The 17,019-nt window shown below is 45.5% G+C and overlaps 1 protein-coding gene across 1 annotated transcript in view; it reads left to right on the forward strand.

Moving 5' to 3' along the window:
• The window catches only part of LOC137367175 (dynein axonemal heavy chain 6-like), a 1,370,791-nt gene that overhangs the window by 1,008,056 nt on the left and 345,716 nt on the right, over window positions 1-17,019 (forward strand). The window contains exons 42-43 of the mRNA XM_068028611.1: window positions 10,898-11,030; window positions 13,559-13,791. Of these exons, the coding sequence (XP_067884712.1) occupies window positions 10,898-11,030; window positions 13,559-13,791 (366 nt within the window). The remainder of the gene's footprint in view (window positions 1-10,897; window positions 11,031-13,558; window positions 13,792-17,019) is intronic.

The raw sequence follows: 17,019 nt of genomic DNA on the forward strand, positions 1-17,019 counted from the left end.
GGAGACACGGACGGCCAGTGGGTCTGATACAAGTGGCGAGCTCGCTGTACAATGTGTCTTTGGGGATCCTGCCATCTTCCATGTGGCTCATATGGCCAAGTCATCTCAAGCGCCGCTGACTCAGTAGGGTGTATAAGCTGGAGATGTTGGCCGCCTCGAGGATTTCTGTGTTGGAGATACGGTCCTGCCACCTGATGCCAAGGATTCTCCGGAGGCAGCGAAGATGGAATGAATTGAGACGTCGCTCTTGGCTGACATACGTTGTCCAGGCCTCGCTGCCGTAGAGCAAGGTACTGAGGACACAGGCTCGATACACTTGGACTTTTGTGTTCCATGTCAGTGCGCCATTTTCCCACACTCTCTTGGCCAGTCTGGACATAGCAGTGGAAGCCTTTCCCATGCGCTTGTTGATTTCTGCATCGAGAGACAGGTTACTGGTGATAGTTGAGCCTAGGTAGGTGAACTCTTGAACCACTTCCAGAGCATGGTCGCCAATATTGATGGATGGAGCATTACTGACGTCCTGTCCCATGATGTTTGTTTTCTTGAGGCTGATGGTTCGGCCAAATTCGTTGCAGGCAGCCGCAAACCTGTCGATGAGATTCTGCAGACACTCTTCAGTGTGAGATGTTAATGCAGCATCATCAGCAAAGAGGAGTTCCCTGATGAGGACCTTCCGTACTTTGGTCTTCGCTCTTAGACGGGCAAGGTTGAACAACCTACCATCTGATCTTGCGTGGAGGAAAATTCCTTCTTCTGAAGACTTGAACGCATGTGAGAGCAGCAGGGAGAAAATCCCAAACAGTGTAGGTGCGAGAACACAGCCCTGTTTCACGCCACTCAGGATAGGAAAGGGCTCTGATGAGGCGCTGCTCTGCTGAATTGTGCCTTTCATTATTGTCATGGAATGAGGTGATGATACTTAATAGCTTTGGTGGACATCCGATCTTTTCTAGTAGTCTGAAGAGACCACGTCTGCTGACGAGGTCCAAGGCTTTGGTGAGATCAATGAAAGCAACGTAGAGGGGCATCTGTTGTTCGCGGCATTTCTCCTGTAGCTGACGAAGGGAGAACAGCATGTCAACGGTCGATCTCTCTGCTCGAAAGCCACACTGTGCCTCAGGGTATACACGCTCGGCCAGCTTCTGGAGCCTGTTTAAAGCGACTCGAGCAAAGACTTTCCCCACTATGCTGAGCAGGGAGATTCCACGGTAGTTGTTGCAGTCACCGCGGTCAGCTTTGTTTTTATAGAGGATGATGATATTGGCATCGCGCATGTCCTGTGGTACTGCTCCCTCGTCCCAGCACAGGCAAAGCAGTTCGTAGAGTGCTGAGAGTATAGCAGGCTTGGCACTCTTAATTATTTCAGGGTTAATGCCGTCCTTCCCAGGATGTGGGGCAGCATTTAGTGCCCATCTGTAATTTCCCCTGAGAAAGTGGTTTTGAGCTGCCTTCTTGAAGACTGCTGGGCCATTTCAGAGAGCAGTTAAGAGTCAACAATGTCGTTGTGAGTCTGGAGTCACAAATAGACCAGACCAGGTAAGGACAGCAGATTTCCTTTCCTATAGGGCATTAATTAAACAATTGGGCTTTTACAACAATTTGGTAGTTTCATGGTCACTAGCTTTTTATTCCAGATTTTATTTAAATATCTGAATTTAAATTTCCCATCTACCATTCAAGAAGGGGAGTAGAGACAGCCCTGGTAATTATAGACCTGTGAGCCTTACTTCGGTTGTGGGTAAAATGTTGGAAAAGGTTATAAGAGACAGGATTTATAATCATCTTGAAAAGAATAAGTTCATTAGAGATAGTCAGCACGGTTTTGTGACGGGTAGGTCGTGCCTCACAAACCTTATTGAGTTTTTCGAGAAGGTGACCAAACAGGTGGATGAGGGTAAAGCAGTGGATGTGGTGTATATGGATTTCAGTAAGGCGTTTGATAAGGTTCCCCACGGTAGGCTATTGCAGAAAATACGGAAGTATGGGGTTGAAGGTGATTTAGAGCTTTGGATCAGAAATTGGCTAGCTGAAAGAAGACAGAGGGTGGTGGTTGATGGCAAATGTTCATCCTGGAGTTTAGTTACTAGTGGTGTACCGCAAGGATCTGTTTTGGGGCCACTGCTGTTTGTCATTTTTATAAATGACCTGGAAGAGGGTGTAGAAGGGTGGGTTAGTAAATTTGCAGATGATACTAAGGTCGGTGGAGTTGTGGATAGTGCCGAAGGATGTTGTAGGGTACAGAGGGACATAGATAGGCTGCAGAGCTGGGCTGAGAGATGGCAAATGGAGTTTAATGCGGAAAAGTGTGAGGTGATTCACTTTTGAAGGAGTAACAGGAATGCAGAGTACTGGGCTAATGGGAAGATTCTTGGTAGTGTAGATGAACAGAGAGATCTTGGTGTCCAGGTGCATAAATCCCTGAAGGTTGCTACCCAGGTTAATAGGGCTGTTAAGAAGGCATATGGTGTGTTAGCTTTTATTAGTAGGGGGATCGAGTTTCGGAGCCACGAGGTCATGCTGCAGCTGTGCAAAACTCTGGTGAGACCGCACCTGGAGTATTGCGTGCAGTTCTGGTCACCGCATTATAGGAAGGATGTGGAAGCTTTGGAAAGGGTGCAGAGGAGATTTACTAGGATGTTGCCTGGTATGGAGGGAAGGTCTTACGAGGAAAGGCTGAGGGACTTGAGGTTGTTTTCGTTGGAGAGAAGGAGGAGGAGAGGTGACTTAATAGAGACATATAAGATAATTAGAGGGTTAGATAGGGTGGATAGTGAGAGTCTTTTTCCTCAGATGGTGATGGCAAACACGAGGGGACAAAGCTTCAAGTTGAGGGGTGATAGATATAGGACAGATGTGAGAGGTAGTTTCTTTACTCAGAGAGTAGTAAGGGCGTGGAACGCCCTGCCTGCAGCAGTAGTAGATTCGCCAACTTTAAGGGCATTTAAGTGGTCATTGGATAGACATATGGATGAAAATGGAATAGTGTAGGTCAGATGGTTTCACAGGTCGGCGCAACATCGAGGGCCGAAGGGCCTGTACTGCGCTGTAATGTTCTAATTCTAATTCTAAAAATGGTGGGATTTGAACTCATGGCTCTGGATCATTCCTATCTATCTTTGGCCTCCTTATCTCGAGAGACAATGGTAAGCGCTTTTATCATTAGTCCAGTAATATAACCACAATGGTGCTACACGTATCCTTTGCACAGCTCAGTATATATTTACCCACAGTTGTCTGGAGGGAAGGTTCCCATTAGTTCGATATTCCAGTACACTGGAGACACTGAGTAAGCAACTGTATTCAGGAGCAGTGCTTAAATACAGGCCAGCTGTCTCAGTATGGAGCCAGCAGTAAGTTCACAGTGTGAGCTCTGCCTTCGCCTGCCCCATACAGAGCAGCTCAGCAGGTGCTGCCAGTCACTGCATCCAGGAGGAAACATCAAAGGCACACAGCACCAACATGAGAGGAATTCAGTAAGGGGAACAGATAAAAGGATTGGCTTTTGGTGCTCATTTTATTCAATTGCTTCATGCATATTTAATGTTTTTTTTTAGCTGATTGTGTGCCCATTAACATGGAGGGTGAAACACTTTTGCATCTATTTAACATCAGATTTTCTGTAGCCGTCAAGGTGTGGGTGACCCCAGGTAACATTTACTGTCAGTCCTTAAGAATTGATCAGCAATCGAGTGGCTTCCTCGGCCCCATTAGAGAGCATTAAGAGGAACGTAGGAACAGCAGTAGGCCATTTAGCCCCTCTAGCCTGTTCTGCCATTCAGTGAGATCATGGCTCATCTGTAACCGTATACTAAATACCCGCCCTTGTCCCATATCCCTTAATACCTTTGTATAACAAAAATCTGATCAGTCTCACTTCTAATATTTACAACTGATCGAACATCAATTGCCGTTCCAAACCTCTATCACCAATTTATGTTTAGAAGTGCTTCCTAATTTCACTCCTGAAATGCTGGCTTTAATTTTTAGACTATGCCCCTAGTCCTAGACTCCCCAACAAACGGAAATAGTTTCTATCTTGAAAACATGAATCAAATCACCCATTAACCTTCTAAATTCCAAGGAATAGATCCTTAGTTTATTTCATGTCTCCTCGTAATTTAACCCTTGGAGAACAGGTATCATTTTGCTAAATCTGTGCTGCACTCCCTCCAAGGCCAATATATCACTCCCAAGGTCTGGTGCTCAGAGCCGCTGACAGTACTCCAGGTGTAGTCTAACCAGGGTTTTGTATATCTGATTTCTACCGCCTTGTATTCTAATCCTCTAGATATAAAGGCCAGCATTCCATTAGCCTTTTGATTATTTTCTGTACCTGTTCATGACATTTAAAAGCTCTGTGTAGCTGGATCCCTAAGTCTCTTTGGACCTCCAGTGTTTCTAGATTTTCACCATTTCGATAGGATTCTGTTCTATCCTTTTTAGGCCCAAAGTGGATGACCTCACATTTGCCTACATTGAAATCCATTTGCCACAGTTTTTCCCATTCATTTAATCTATCAATAGCTCATTGTAATTTTATGTTTCCATTGACACTGCTTACAAATTTACCTATTTTTGTGTTATCGGCGAATTTGGATATGTGGCTTTCTATCAAATCATCTAAGTCATTAATAAAATACGGTGAATAGTTCAGAACCCAACACAAATCCTTACAGGATACCATGGCCAGGATTTTACGCTGGTGACGGGATTCTCGACGTGTGGAAAAGGTGACAATGAGATCCTCGCTTCACCTCTTCTCCAGAAGGCCTGCCAAATCTAGTGTCAATCGCGTACTTAAGTGGACAGTGGCGGGCCTTCCACGGGATCAAGGATCCCGGCGCCAGATGTCCCGCGCTCGGAGAGCTGCCATCCATTTGAAGGGCGGCAGCTCTTTCACTGAGCAGAAGCAGTGGCTGCGGCTGGTGGAGAAACAATCTGAGGCCCAGTAGTGGCGCTGGTCCTTGGCCACCAGTAGGTCAGGGTGGGAGGGCTCTTGCGGGGTGGGGGTCGTGAGGGAGGAAGTTGTAGGGGGGTCGCTTGCAAGGGCAAGGGAGTGGCTCTCAGCGGGTCCCCCCTTCCCAATGCCAGGTCTCTCGTTCAGGCACGAAGTGCCCTTTAATGAGGGACCACCCCCAGCCCCTCCCTTCGGAGCCGGGAAGAAGCCTGCACAGTTTTTCATGTCATGCTTCCCCTTCGGTGAAAAGGCCGCCTGCCGCCCGGCTAATTGTCATGGCAGTGGGATGAGGCCCTTAATTGGGAATTGATTGCCCATTTAAGAGCCTCAACTGAGGGGGCAGGAAGGCCATTCACAGGCCTTCCCACTTCGGACTAAATATTGGCGGAGGTGGGAACCACTCCCTGCCACCATCCCACCCGATTTTGTGCTCTCCCTGCCTCCAAACACGCTGTAGGGGAGAGGTTACCATCCTGGTGATACCGGGGCCACGTGCTGGTGAGGCTAGAAACAGAGAGTGAGTGCAGCTGAACACGTGGTTACAGAGCTGGTGTAGGAGGGAGGGCCTCAGATATGTGGTTAATTGGGATACCTTCTGGGGAAGGTGGGACCTGTACAAGAAGGACGGGTTGCATCTGAACTGGAGGGGCACCAATATCCTGGGCGGGAGGTTTGCTAGCGCACTTCGGGAGGATTTAAACTAGTTTGGGTGGGGGATGGGAACCGGAGCTACAGATCAGTGGATAGGGTAGCTGTTATACAGGCAGATACAGAGTGCAGAGAGTCTGTGAGGAAGGTTAGACAGTTGACAGGGCAAAGTTGCAGCCAGTATGATGGGTTGAGGTGTGTCTATTTTAATGCAAGAAGTGTCAGGAATAAGGGTGATGAACTTAGAGCATGGATCAGTACTTGGAGCTATGATGTTGTGGCCATTCGGGAGACTTGGATATCACAGGGGCAGGAATGGATGTTGGATGTTCCGGGGTTTAGATGTTTCAAAAGGAATAGGGAGGGAGGTAAAAGAGGTGGGGGAGTGGCATTGATAATCAGGGATAGTATCACAGCTGCAGAAAGGGAGGTCGTCGAGGAGGGTTTGTCTACTGAGTCAGTATGGGTGGAAGTCAGAAACAGGAAAGGAGCAGTCACTTTGTTGGGAGTTTTCTATAGAACCCCCCAATAGCAACAGAGACATGGAGGAACAGATTGGGAGGCAGATTTTGGAAAGGTGCAGAAGTAACAGGGTTGTTGTCATGGGTGACTTCAACTTCCCTAATATTGATTGGAACCTCCTTAGTGCAAATAGTTTGGATGGAGCAGTTTTTGTCAGGTGTGTCCAGGAAGGTTTCCTGACTCAATATGTAGATAGGCCGACTAGAGGGGAGGCTATGTTGGACTTGGTGCTTGGCAACAAACCAGGCCAGGTGGCAGATCTCTCGGTGGGAGAGCATTTCGGTGACAGTGATCACAACTCCCTGACCTTTACTATAGTCATGGAGAGGGACAGGAGCAGACGGGAAGGGAAAATATTTAATTGGGGGAGGGGGAATTACAATGCTAATAGCCAGGAACTGGGGAGCATAAATTGGGAACAGATGTTCTCAGGGAAATGCATGACAGAAATGTGGAGTTTGTTTAGGGAGCACTTGCTGTGACTGCTGGATGGGTTTGTCCCAATGAGGCAAGGAAGGGATGGTAGGGTGAAGGAACCTTGGATGACAAGAGATGTGGAACAGCTAGTCGAGAGGAAGAAGGAAGCTTACTTAAGGTTGAGGAAGCAAGGATCAGACAGGGCTCTAGAGGGTTACAAGGTAGCCAGGAAGGAGCTGAAGAATGGACTTAGGAGAGCTAGAAGGGGACATGAAAAAGTCTTGCCGGGTAGGATTAAGGAAAATCCCAAGGCGTTCTACACTTATGTGAGGAACAAGAGGATGGCCAGAGTGAGGAAAGGGCTGATCAGGGATAGTGGAGGGAATTTGTGCCTGGAGTCGGAGGAGGTAGGGGAGGTCCTAAATGAATACTTTGCTTCAGTATTCACCAGTGAGAGGGACCTGGTCGTTTGTGAGGACAGCTTGAAACAGGCTGATATGCTCGAACAGGTTGATGTTAAGAGGGAGGATGTTTTGAAAGACATGAGGACAGATAAGTCCCCGGGGCCAGACGGGATATACCCAAGGATATTACGGGAAGCGAGGGAAGAGATTGCCGCGCCTTTGGCGATGATCTTTGCGTCCTCACTGTCCACTGGAGTAGTACCAGATGATTGGAGGGTGGCAAATGTTATTCCCATGTTCAAGAAAGTGAATAGGGATAACCCTGGGAATTATAGACCAGTCAGTCTTACGTCGGTAGTGGGCAAATTATTGGAGAGGATTCTGAGAGACAGGATTTATGATTACTTGGAAAAGCATAGTTTGATTAGAGACAGTCAGCATGGCTTTGTGAGGGGCAGGTCATGCCTCACAAGCCTTATTGAATTCTTTGAAGATATGACAAAACACGTTGATGAAGGAAGAGCAGTGGATGTGGTGTATATGGATTTTAGCAAGGCGTTTGATAAGGCTCCCCATGGTAGGCTCATTCAGAAAGTAAGGAGGCATGAGATACAGGGAAAGTTGGCGGTCTGGATACAGAATTGGCTGGCCCATAGAAGACAGAGGGTGGTAGTAGATGGAAAGTATTCAGCATGGAGCTCGGTGACCAGTGGTGTTCCGCAGGGATCTGTTCTGGGACCTCTGCTCTTTGTGATTTTTATAAATGACTTGGATGAGGAAGTGGAAGGCTGGGTGACATGAAGGTTGCTGGAGTTGTGGATAGTGTGGAAGGCTGTTGTAGGTTGCAACAGGACATTGACAGGATGCAAAGCTGGGCTGAGAAGTGGCAGATGGAGTTCAACCTGGAAAAGTGTGAAGTGATTCATTTTGGAAGGTCAAATTTGAATGCAGAATACAGGCTTAAAGACAGGATTCTTGGTAGTGTGGAGGAACTTGGGGTCCATGTCCATAGATTGCTCAAAGTTGCCACCCAAGTTGATAGGGTTGTTAAGAAGGCGTATGGGGTGTTGGCTTTCATTAACAGGGGGATTGAGTTTAAGAGCCGCGAGGTTATGCTGCAGCTCTGTAAGGCCCTGGTTCGACCACACTTGGAGTTCTGGTCGCCTCATTATAGGAAGGATGTGGAAGGTTTAGAGAGGATGCAGAGGAGATTTACCAGGATGCTGCCTGGACTGGAGGGCATGTCCTACGAAGAAAGATTGAGGGAGCTAGGGCTTTTCTCATTTGAGTGAAGAAGGATGAGAGGTGACTTGATAGAGGGGTACAAGATGATGAGAGGCATAGATAGAGTGGATAGTCAGAGACTTTTTCCCAGGCTGGAAATGGCTATCACCAGGGGGCATAATTTTGAGGTGATTGGAGGAAGGTTTCGGGGAGATGTCAGAGGTAGGTTCTTTACACAGAGAGTGGTGGGTGCGTGGAATGTACTGCCAGCGGTGGTAGTAGAAGCAGATACATTAGGGACATTTAAGCGACTCTTGGATTGGTACATGGATGATCGTGGAATGAAGGGTAGGTAGTTAGTTTGATCTGAGAGTAGGTTCATAGGTTCGGCACAACATCGTGGGCCGAAGGGCCTGTACTGTGCTGTACTGTTCTATGTTCTATGTTCAGCCTGGACATAGCAGTGGAAGCCTTTCCCATGCGCTTGTTGATTTCTGCATCGAGAGACAGGTTACTGGTGCAAGTTGAGCCTTGGTCGGTGAACTCTTGAGCCACTTCCAGAGCGTGGTTGCCGATATTGATAGATGGAGCATTATTCTATATATAAACCCCACTGAACCCCCCCGATTAGATTCCAGTCTGTAACTCACACCCGGGTGTCTGTTATTCTATATATAAACCCCACTGAACCCCTCGATTAGATTCCAGTCTGTAACTCACACCCGGGTGTCTGTTATTCTATATATAAACCCCACTGAACCCCTCGATTAGATTCCAGCCTGTAATTCATTCCCGGGTGTGTTATTCTATATATAAACCCCACTGAACCTCCCGATTAGATTCCAGCCTGTAATTCATTCCCGGGTGTGTTATTCTATATATAAACCCCACTGAACCCCTCGATTAGATTCCAGCCTGTAATTCATTCCCGGGTGTGTTATTCTATATATAAACCCCACTGAACCCCTCGATTAGATTCCAGCCTGTAATTCATTCCTGGGTATTTGTTATTCTATATATAAACCCCACTGAACCCCTCGATTAGATTCCAGCCTGTAATTCATTCCTGGGTATTTGTTATTCTATATATAAACCCCACTGAACCCCTCGATTGGATTCCAGCCTGTAATTCATTCCTGGGTATTTGTTATTCTATATATAAACCCCACTGAACCCCTCGATTAGATTCCAGCCTGTAATTCATTCCCGGGTGTGTTATTCTACATATAAACCCCACTGAACCCCTCGATTAGATTCCAGCCTGTAATTCATTCCCGGGTGTGTTATTCTATATATAAACCCCACTGAACCCCTCGATTAGATTCCAGCCTGTAATTCATTCCCGGGTGTGTTATTCTATATATAAACCCCACTGAACCCCTCGATTAGATTCCAGCCTGTAATTCACTCCCGGGTGTGTTATTCTATCTATAAACCCCACTGAACCCCTCGATTAGATTCCAGCCTGTAATTCATTCCCGGGTGTGTTATTCTATATATAAACCCCACTGAACCTCCCGATTAGATTCCAGCCTGTAATTCATTCCCGGGTGTGTTATTCTATATATAAACCCCACTGAACCCCTCGATTAGATTCCAGCCTGTAATTCATTCCCGGGTGTGTTATTCTATATATAAACCCCACTGAACCCCTCGATTAGATTCCAGCCTGTAATTCACTCCCGGGTGTGTTATTCTATATATAAACCCCACTGAACCCCTCGATTAGATTCCAGCCTGTAATTCATTCCTGGGTATTTGTTATTCTATATATAAACCCCACTGAACCCCTCGATTAGATTCCAGCCTGTAATTCATTCCCGGGTGTGTTATTCTATATATAAACCCCACTGAACCCCTCGATTAGATTCCAGCCTGTAATTCATTCCCGGGTGTGTTATTCTATATATAAACCCCACTGAACCCCTCGATTAGATTCCAGCCTGTAATTCACTCCCGGGTGTGTTATTCTATCTATAAACCCCACTGAACCCCTCGATTAGATTCCAGCCTGTAATTCACTCCCGGGTGTGTTATTCTATATATAAACCCCACTGAACCCCTCGATTAGATTCCAGCCTGTAATTCATTCCCGGGTGTGTTATTCTATATATAAACCCCACTGAACCTCCCGATTATATTCCAGCCTGTAATTCACTCCCGGGTGTGTTATTCTATATATAAACCCCACTGAACCCCTCGATTAGATTCCAGCCTGTAATTCATTCCTGGGTATTTGTTATTCTATATATAAACCCCACTGAACCTCCCGATTAGATTCCAGCCTGTAATTCATTCCTGGGTATTTGTTATTCTATATATAAACCCCACTGAACCCCTCGATTAGATTCCAGCCTGTAATTCATTCCTGGGTATTTGTTATTCTATATATAAACCCCACTGAACCCCTCGATTAGATTCCAGCCTGTAATTCATTCCCGGGTGTGTTATTCTATATAAAAACCACCCAAACACCTTCATTATTTATCAACAGATTTTCCTATTATTGCGCTGAGCTGTAACATAGCACAGCATGAAAAATCAGGTAAGGAGCAACACAAATGCCCACAACAGAACCCTCTGGATTCTCCTCTGTGTGTTGTCAGCCGCTGCTCCTGTGCTTTACAAAAGACCACCAGCCCTTTAATCTCAGCAGTGACATATATTGACACTGATGCTCCGATAATCTGAGTAATCATCTTTTGTGCCCTTCTCTCGACAGGTGATACCACTGAACCTAATGAAGAAACCAAGATAACAGAGGGGCTTCAAAAGCCCAAAGCAGTTCCCTCCACTGTCATTTCCCCCAGTGAAAACACAGGGGCACAAGATGGGGAGAGGAGCTTTGGAACCAGGTGAGATTTGACACAGTCATGACAAATTACCCCCGTGAATAGTGTTTGATGCAACCTGGAACTGCATGCAACTCCTTTTCGCACTATCAGTTATTGTCAGCCTAAGTCTCGTTTCAGTACCTTGAGTCATGATCTTGTCTAAACTTCACACACTATAATGCACGTATTTGTCTACATTTGCAAGTTAGACTTTCTGTTTTGATTTTAATTGATTCTTGGGATGTAAGCACCACTGGCAAGGCCAGCATTGATTGCCCATCCCTAGTTTGATACAACTGAGCCACTCACTAGGATACTTCACAAGGCAGTTAAGTGTCAGCCACATCTGTGTGGGAGTGGCATCACAGACAGGCCCTGCAATGTGGATAATCTTTGAGTGATAGGGCTGTAATAGTAAACCCCATCGGAATAGTCTAGCATTCTGGTTTTTGAATTTTTGGCAAAGTTTGTTACCAAATCAGTCGACTGTAATATTCTAAACAAAGCTTCCAGTTGTTCCAAGTGGTCCTTCCAAGTGTCACTGTATACCAACACATCATCAGGGTAAACCACACAGTTAGGAACACTGGCTACCACTTGGTTCATTAGTCTCTGAAAAGTTGCTGGGACATTTTTTAACCCGAATGGCATCACTCGGCATTGGAAAAGATCGTCTGGTGTGACAAAGGCCGATATTTAGCTCAGGGTGTTAAATGAACCTGCCAGTATACCTTTAACAAATCTATTTTTGTAAGAAACAGGGCACTGCACACTCTGTCAATACAGTCTTCCAAGCGAGTAATTGGGTAGAAGTCTGCCTTTGTTACTGCATTAACCTTTCTGTAGTCTCCAGAATCTAGTTTAACCAGCAGGTTTAGGCATTAACACAGCAAGTTTCTCAAATCACTCAGGGATACATCCTCCTTCCACAGAAAGGTCGCAGCTTTACTCTAATACACAAGAAACTTGTTTTTTCTACTTTTTCTCTTTTCAATTATTATTATCCCACTTACAATTGTACGTCGTGGGCATTGGGTTATCCTGCACAGAGCCCCCAATTATATGTTAAGACCGAGACGGGAGGAGTGCATTGTCTTTTCTAGTTCTACTTCTCCACAGGTCAAACATTTTTTTTAAAATGTTTACCCAGTTACTGATATGGTCAATCATATACTTTACTCTTTATCGCAGATTAAAATACAGCGGGGGAGGTAAGTTTATCAGCGCAGGAGAGGGGGGGAATGGGGTCAAATTAGCATCAAGGATATAGGGGATGGTGGGAAGGGTTGTAGTTGTAAGTTTGTGCAGTTTGTGGGGGAGAAGGTCAGATGGTAAAGGTAAGTGTTTTGGGGGGGAAAGGGCAAATAATGAATGCAATTGTAATTGGAGGGGTGGGAGAGGGGAAAAAGATGGATTTATTTATTTTAATTCCATTTCCCTTGAAATATTTAAAATTCCCGGATGGGCGGGCTGGCATTGTTTGTGCCTGCATCCGATTTCGGCAGCAGGCTTATAAAATTCAGCCCACTGAAAAAAATACAGAAATTCTCTCTGCACAGGTCTGTTACCAAAAAAAAAGACAAAAAAGAATACTTTGGCCAAATACTTGCTAATTCTTGAAAAAAAAACAAGATATGGAAAGATGTCAGCTGTCTCTTTTTGGTCTGGCATCCCAAATATGCATAGATGGCTGTCACTGGGATCTTTCTGGAGCAGTTCTTTTCAGGCAACATTGTAGATCAGTTTGGCAAGGCCTTTCAGGAGAAATTCAGCTTCTCTATTTTCTCTGCTTCTTACACTTGACTCTCAGGAGGTTCTCAAAGAGATGGAAGAGGGTGAGCTCATGGTGGCTGCACTCGTGACTGGTTTTCTCCAACTGTCTTAAAAACAGTTCACATCCCAACACACTGTCCATAGCGAAACCAAAACAATATCTCAAGAGTCAAGCTTTCTGACCCCTATAAATCTTAACCTGTCACTTCTCTGTAAACATCTTCCCCAGGTCACCAAGGTTTCTGTTGTTTATTGCTTAAAGCACATGACTTCCAGAAAGGCTGTTTTTAAACAACATCTCAGTGTCCTGTCATCAACAAAGCAAAATCCAGCTTTTATGAAATCTTCAGCCTTCCAATGAATCCATCTTCACAATTTAAATATAAGTCCTCAAAAATATATACTTAACAAAAAATATAGAAGCACTTTGCAGGGAGGCAGTACAGTGAAGGTTCACTAGATTGGTCGCTAGGATAAGAGGGTTGTCCTATGATGAGATACTGAGCAAATTGGGCCTAAATCCTCTTAGAGTTTAGAAAAATGAGAGGTGATCTCATTGAAAGATACAAGATTCTGAAGGGATTTGACAGGGTAGACACTGAGAGGCTGGCTGGGGAATCTAAAACATGGGGGCACCATATCAGGATAAGGGGCAGATAATGCTCTTGTGAAGTGCTTTGGGACGTTATACTATGTTAAAGGCACTATATAAATGTCAATTGTTGTTGTTGCTGTCGTACTGCACCAAGAAGCTTTGATGTGTTGTGTAACTGCAGGTCTGGAAAGTGGTTTATACAGAAGCAGCCGGACCAGCTTCCTGCTCTGCTGGCAAAGCTCTACGTTTTCTCTTTCACCTGGGCAGTGGGTGGCTGCTTGAAACGCGAGGACGATTACGAGGAAGAAGCACTGATTGGGCTCAGTGACAGAAGCAAAGATGATGCAGTCATCAGGGTCACGCTGGACTTCAACATTTTGGTCCACAGCTTGTTCGAGGGACAAACCCCGCTTTGTGAGCCAAGACCTTTACTGATAGCTTCTCTACCGCTTTCTGACTAGCACCACTGAATATTATTTCTAGTTTAGCCATGAACCTTCCTTTAATTAGTTCTCTGTCCCTGCCTAATGGCATCAATTCATAAAGGGACTGCAACCAGCTAATATTTGCTGTTTTTACTGGCCCACCCACCATTTCTGTCTTGTCGATATACCTAACCCCTAAACGGAGTTAAACTTTCCCCACTCTGACAGATTCACATGGCGGTTAAACTTTCCCCACTGCTGGCAAGAAACAAAGGGTAATTGTTGTCGGGTGTTTTTGCAACTGGAGGGCTGTTTCCAGTGGCATTCGTAGGGCTCAGCACTGGGTCCCCTGCTTTTTGTGGCATATATTAACAATTTGGATGCAAATGCAGGGGGCATATGTAAGAGGTTCCTGCCCCCGTTTCCCCCCTTATTGATGATTCTTGACTTTAGGATTTTAAAAAGGACAAATTACACAGACACAGGGTTGGGCTGAACCACAAATTTCTTTATTTAAAAAAAAAACACCCCTCCTAAAACCCTCAGACCTCTAAATAATCTAAAGGACACCAGACGACACTTTGATTGGTTAGTCCAATTTAAATCCCTCCACGATTTAATCTCAGCGCTCACCCAAACACAAGCCACCACGACTTATAAAATAAACCTTTTGAAAAACCACAGGCAAAACCCCAAATTCACTCAATTCTAAACCCAAACCCTCCCAGGATTTGGTTGCTATGCTTAAAATTGTTTTAAAACTCTTAGCCCCAAATACCCCTTGGATTTGGCTGATCACTTACAATCCCTCCACGCAGTTGGTCCTTCCGGTACGAATTGTAGGTCCACGAGCCAGGTTGACCATTCCTGACCTTGCTTCTCGACTGCAGCACCCACAGAACAAACCCCTTCAAGATTTGACTGAAAAATGTACAATCACCCACACGGCTGGTTGTTACCAATGTTGATTGTAGGCCTGGACCTGAGAAGACCAGTCCCTGTCCTTTACATAACTGCAGCTCCAAACGCGTCGATCTTGTCCCTTTTGTGATGCTCTTTATCGAAATATCATAATCACATCTCCTGAAGTCATCCTGCTGGATGGTCAGCACTTAGCACCTTTTAATCTCTTTCCTCTGTTACCTGCCTGGTCCAGGCAGATCCATTTAGTGCTGATGTGATTTCCCTGACTGAAAACAATGAACTCCACCAAGGTGAGGTAACCCAGGCTCCAAAGCTAATATCCATGAAAGAGGTTACTCTCCATCTTGACAGGAGTGAATGCTGTGCTCTGGGGCCAGTTAGTTGTAACAATGGCCTCCCCAATCACTTAACATGATGACAGTTATACTGTGTCACTGTTATGATAATGTCCCAAATTCCAGTCCTTTAACAGTATCAGTTCTGTTATGATGTTGGGATGTTTGAAAATTGACTCATTGGAATGCAGCCTGCCTCTGTGTGCTTTGTGTTGAGGTTTGCCTCTTATTCACAGTACTAGTGTCCATGGGGCTTGGGGTTCCTTCCCCATACTCCATAAAGTCCAGTTTTAAAGTCCATTTGGGGAGGGAGGAATTCCGATCCCACACATAATCAAGAAGTTTGCAGATGACACAAAGATTGGCCCTGTGGTAGATAGCGAGGAGGATAGCTGTAGGCTGCAGGAATTTATTGATGGTCTGGTCAGATGGGCAGAAAAGTGACAAATGGAATTCAACCTGGAGAACTGTGAGGTGATGCATTTGGGGAGGTCAAACAAGGCAAAGGAATGCAAGATAAATGGGAAAGTACTGAGAAGTGTAGAGGAAGTGAGGGACCTTGGAGTGAATGTCCACAGATCCCTGAAGGTAGCAGGACAGGTCAATAAAGTGGTTAAAAAAGCATCTGGAATCCTTTCCTTTATTAGCCGAAGTATAGAATATAAGAGCAGGGAGGTTATTGTGGAACTGTATAACTCATTGGTGAGGTCACAACTTGAGTACTGTGTACAGTTCTGGTCACCTCATTCCAGAAAGGATGTAATTGCACGAGAGAGGGTGCAGAGGAGATTTATGAGGATGTTGCCAGGACTGGAAAAATGCAGCTATGAGGAAAGATTGGATAGGCTGGGGTTGTTTTCCTTGGAACAGAGAAGGCTGAGGGGAGATCTGATTGAATTGTACATAATTTTGACAGGCCTGGATAGAGTGGAGGTGAAGGGTCTATTCACCTTAGCAGAGAGGTCAGTGATGAGGGGGCATAGATGTAGAGTGATTGGTAGAGAAATTATAGGGGAGATGAGGATAAGCTCTTTCACTCAGACGGTGGTGGGGGTCTGCAACTCACTGCCTGAAAGGGTAGTTGAGGCAGAAACCCTCAACTCATTTAAAAGGAGCCTGGATATGCACCTCAAGTGCCGTAATCTGCAGGGCTACGGATCAAATACTGGAAGGTGAAGAGGTGGATCGCGTTTTGGCCGGCACAAACACGATGAGCCGAGTGGCCTCTTTCTCTGCCTTAAACTTTCTATGATTATATGATTCTATGAGACAGGGATAAATGGGGTTAAACCTTCCCCACTGAGACAGGATTAAATGGGGGTTAAACCTTCTCCACTGAGACAGGGTTAAATGGGGTTAAACCTTCTCCACATAGACAGGGTTAAATGGGGTTAAACCTTCTCCACTGAGACAGTTAAATGGGGTTAAACCTTCTCCACTGAGACAGGGTTAATGGGGGTTAAACCTTCTCCACTGAGACAGGGTTAAATGGGGTTAAACCTTCTCCACATAGACAGGGTTAAATGGGGTTAAACCTTCTCCACTGAGACAGGGTTAAATGGGGTTAAACCTTCTCCACTGAGACAGGGTTAAATGGGGGTTAAACCTTCTCCACTGAGACAGGGTTAAATGGGGTTAAACCTTCTCCACTGAGACAGGGTTAAATGGGGGTTAAACCTTCTCCACTGAGACAGGGTTAAATGGGGTTAAACCTTCTCCACTGAGACAGTTAAATGGGGTTAAACCTTCTCCACTGAGACAGGGTTAAATGGGGGTTAAACCTTCTCCACTGAGACAGGGTTAAATGGGGGTTAAACCTTCTCCACTGAGACAGGGTTAAATGGGGGTTAAACCTTCTCCACTGAGACAGGGTTGAATGGGGTAAAACCTTCTCCACTGAGACAGTTAAATGGGGTTAAACCTTCTCCACTGAGACAGTTAAATGGGGTTAAACCTTC

Source organism: Heterodontus francisci, chromosome 3 (assembly GCF_036365525.1).
Source record: "Heterodontus francisci isolate sHetFra1 chromosome 3, sHetFra1.hap1, whole genome shotgun sequence".
Lineage (NCBI taxonomy): Eukaryota > Metazoa > Chordata > Chondrichthyes > Heterodontiformes > Heterodontidae > Heterodontus > Heterodontus francisci.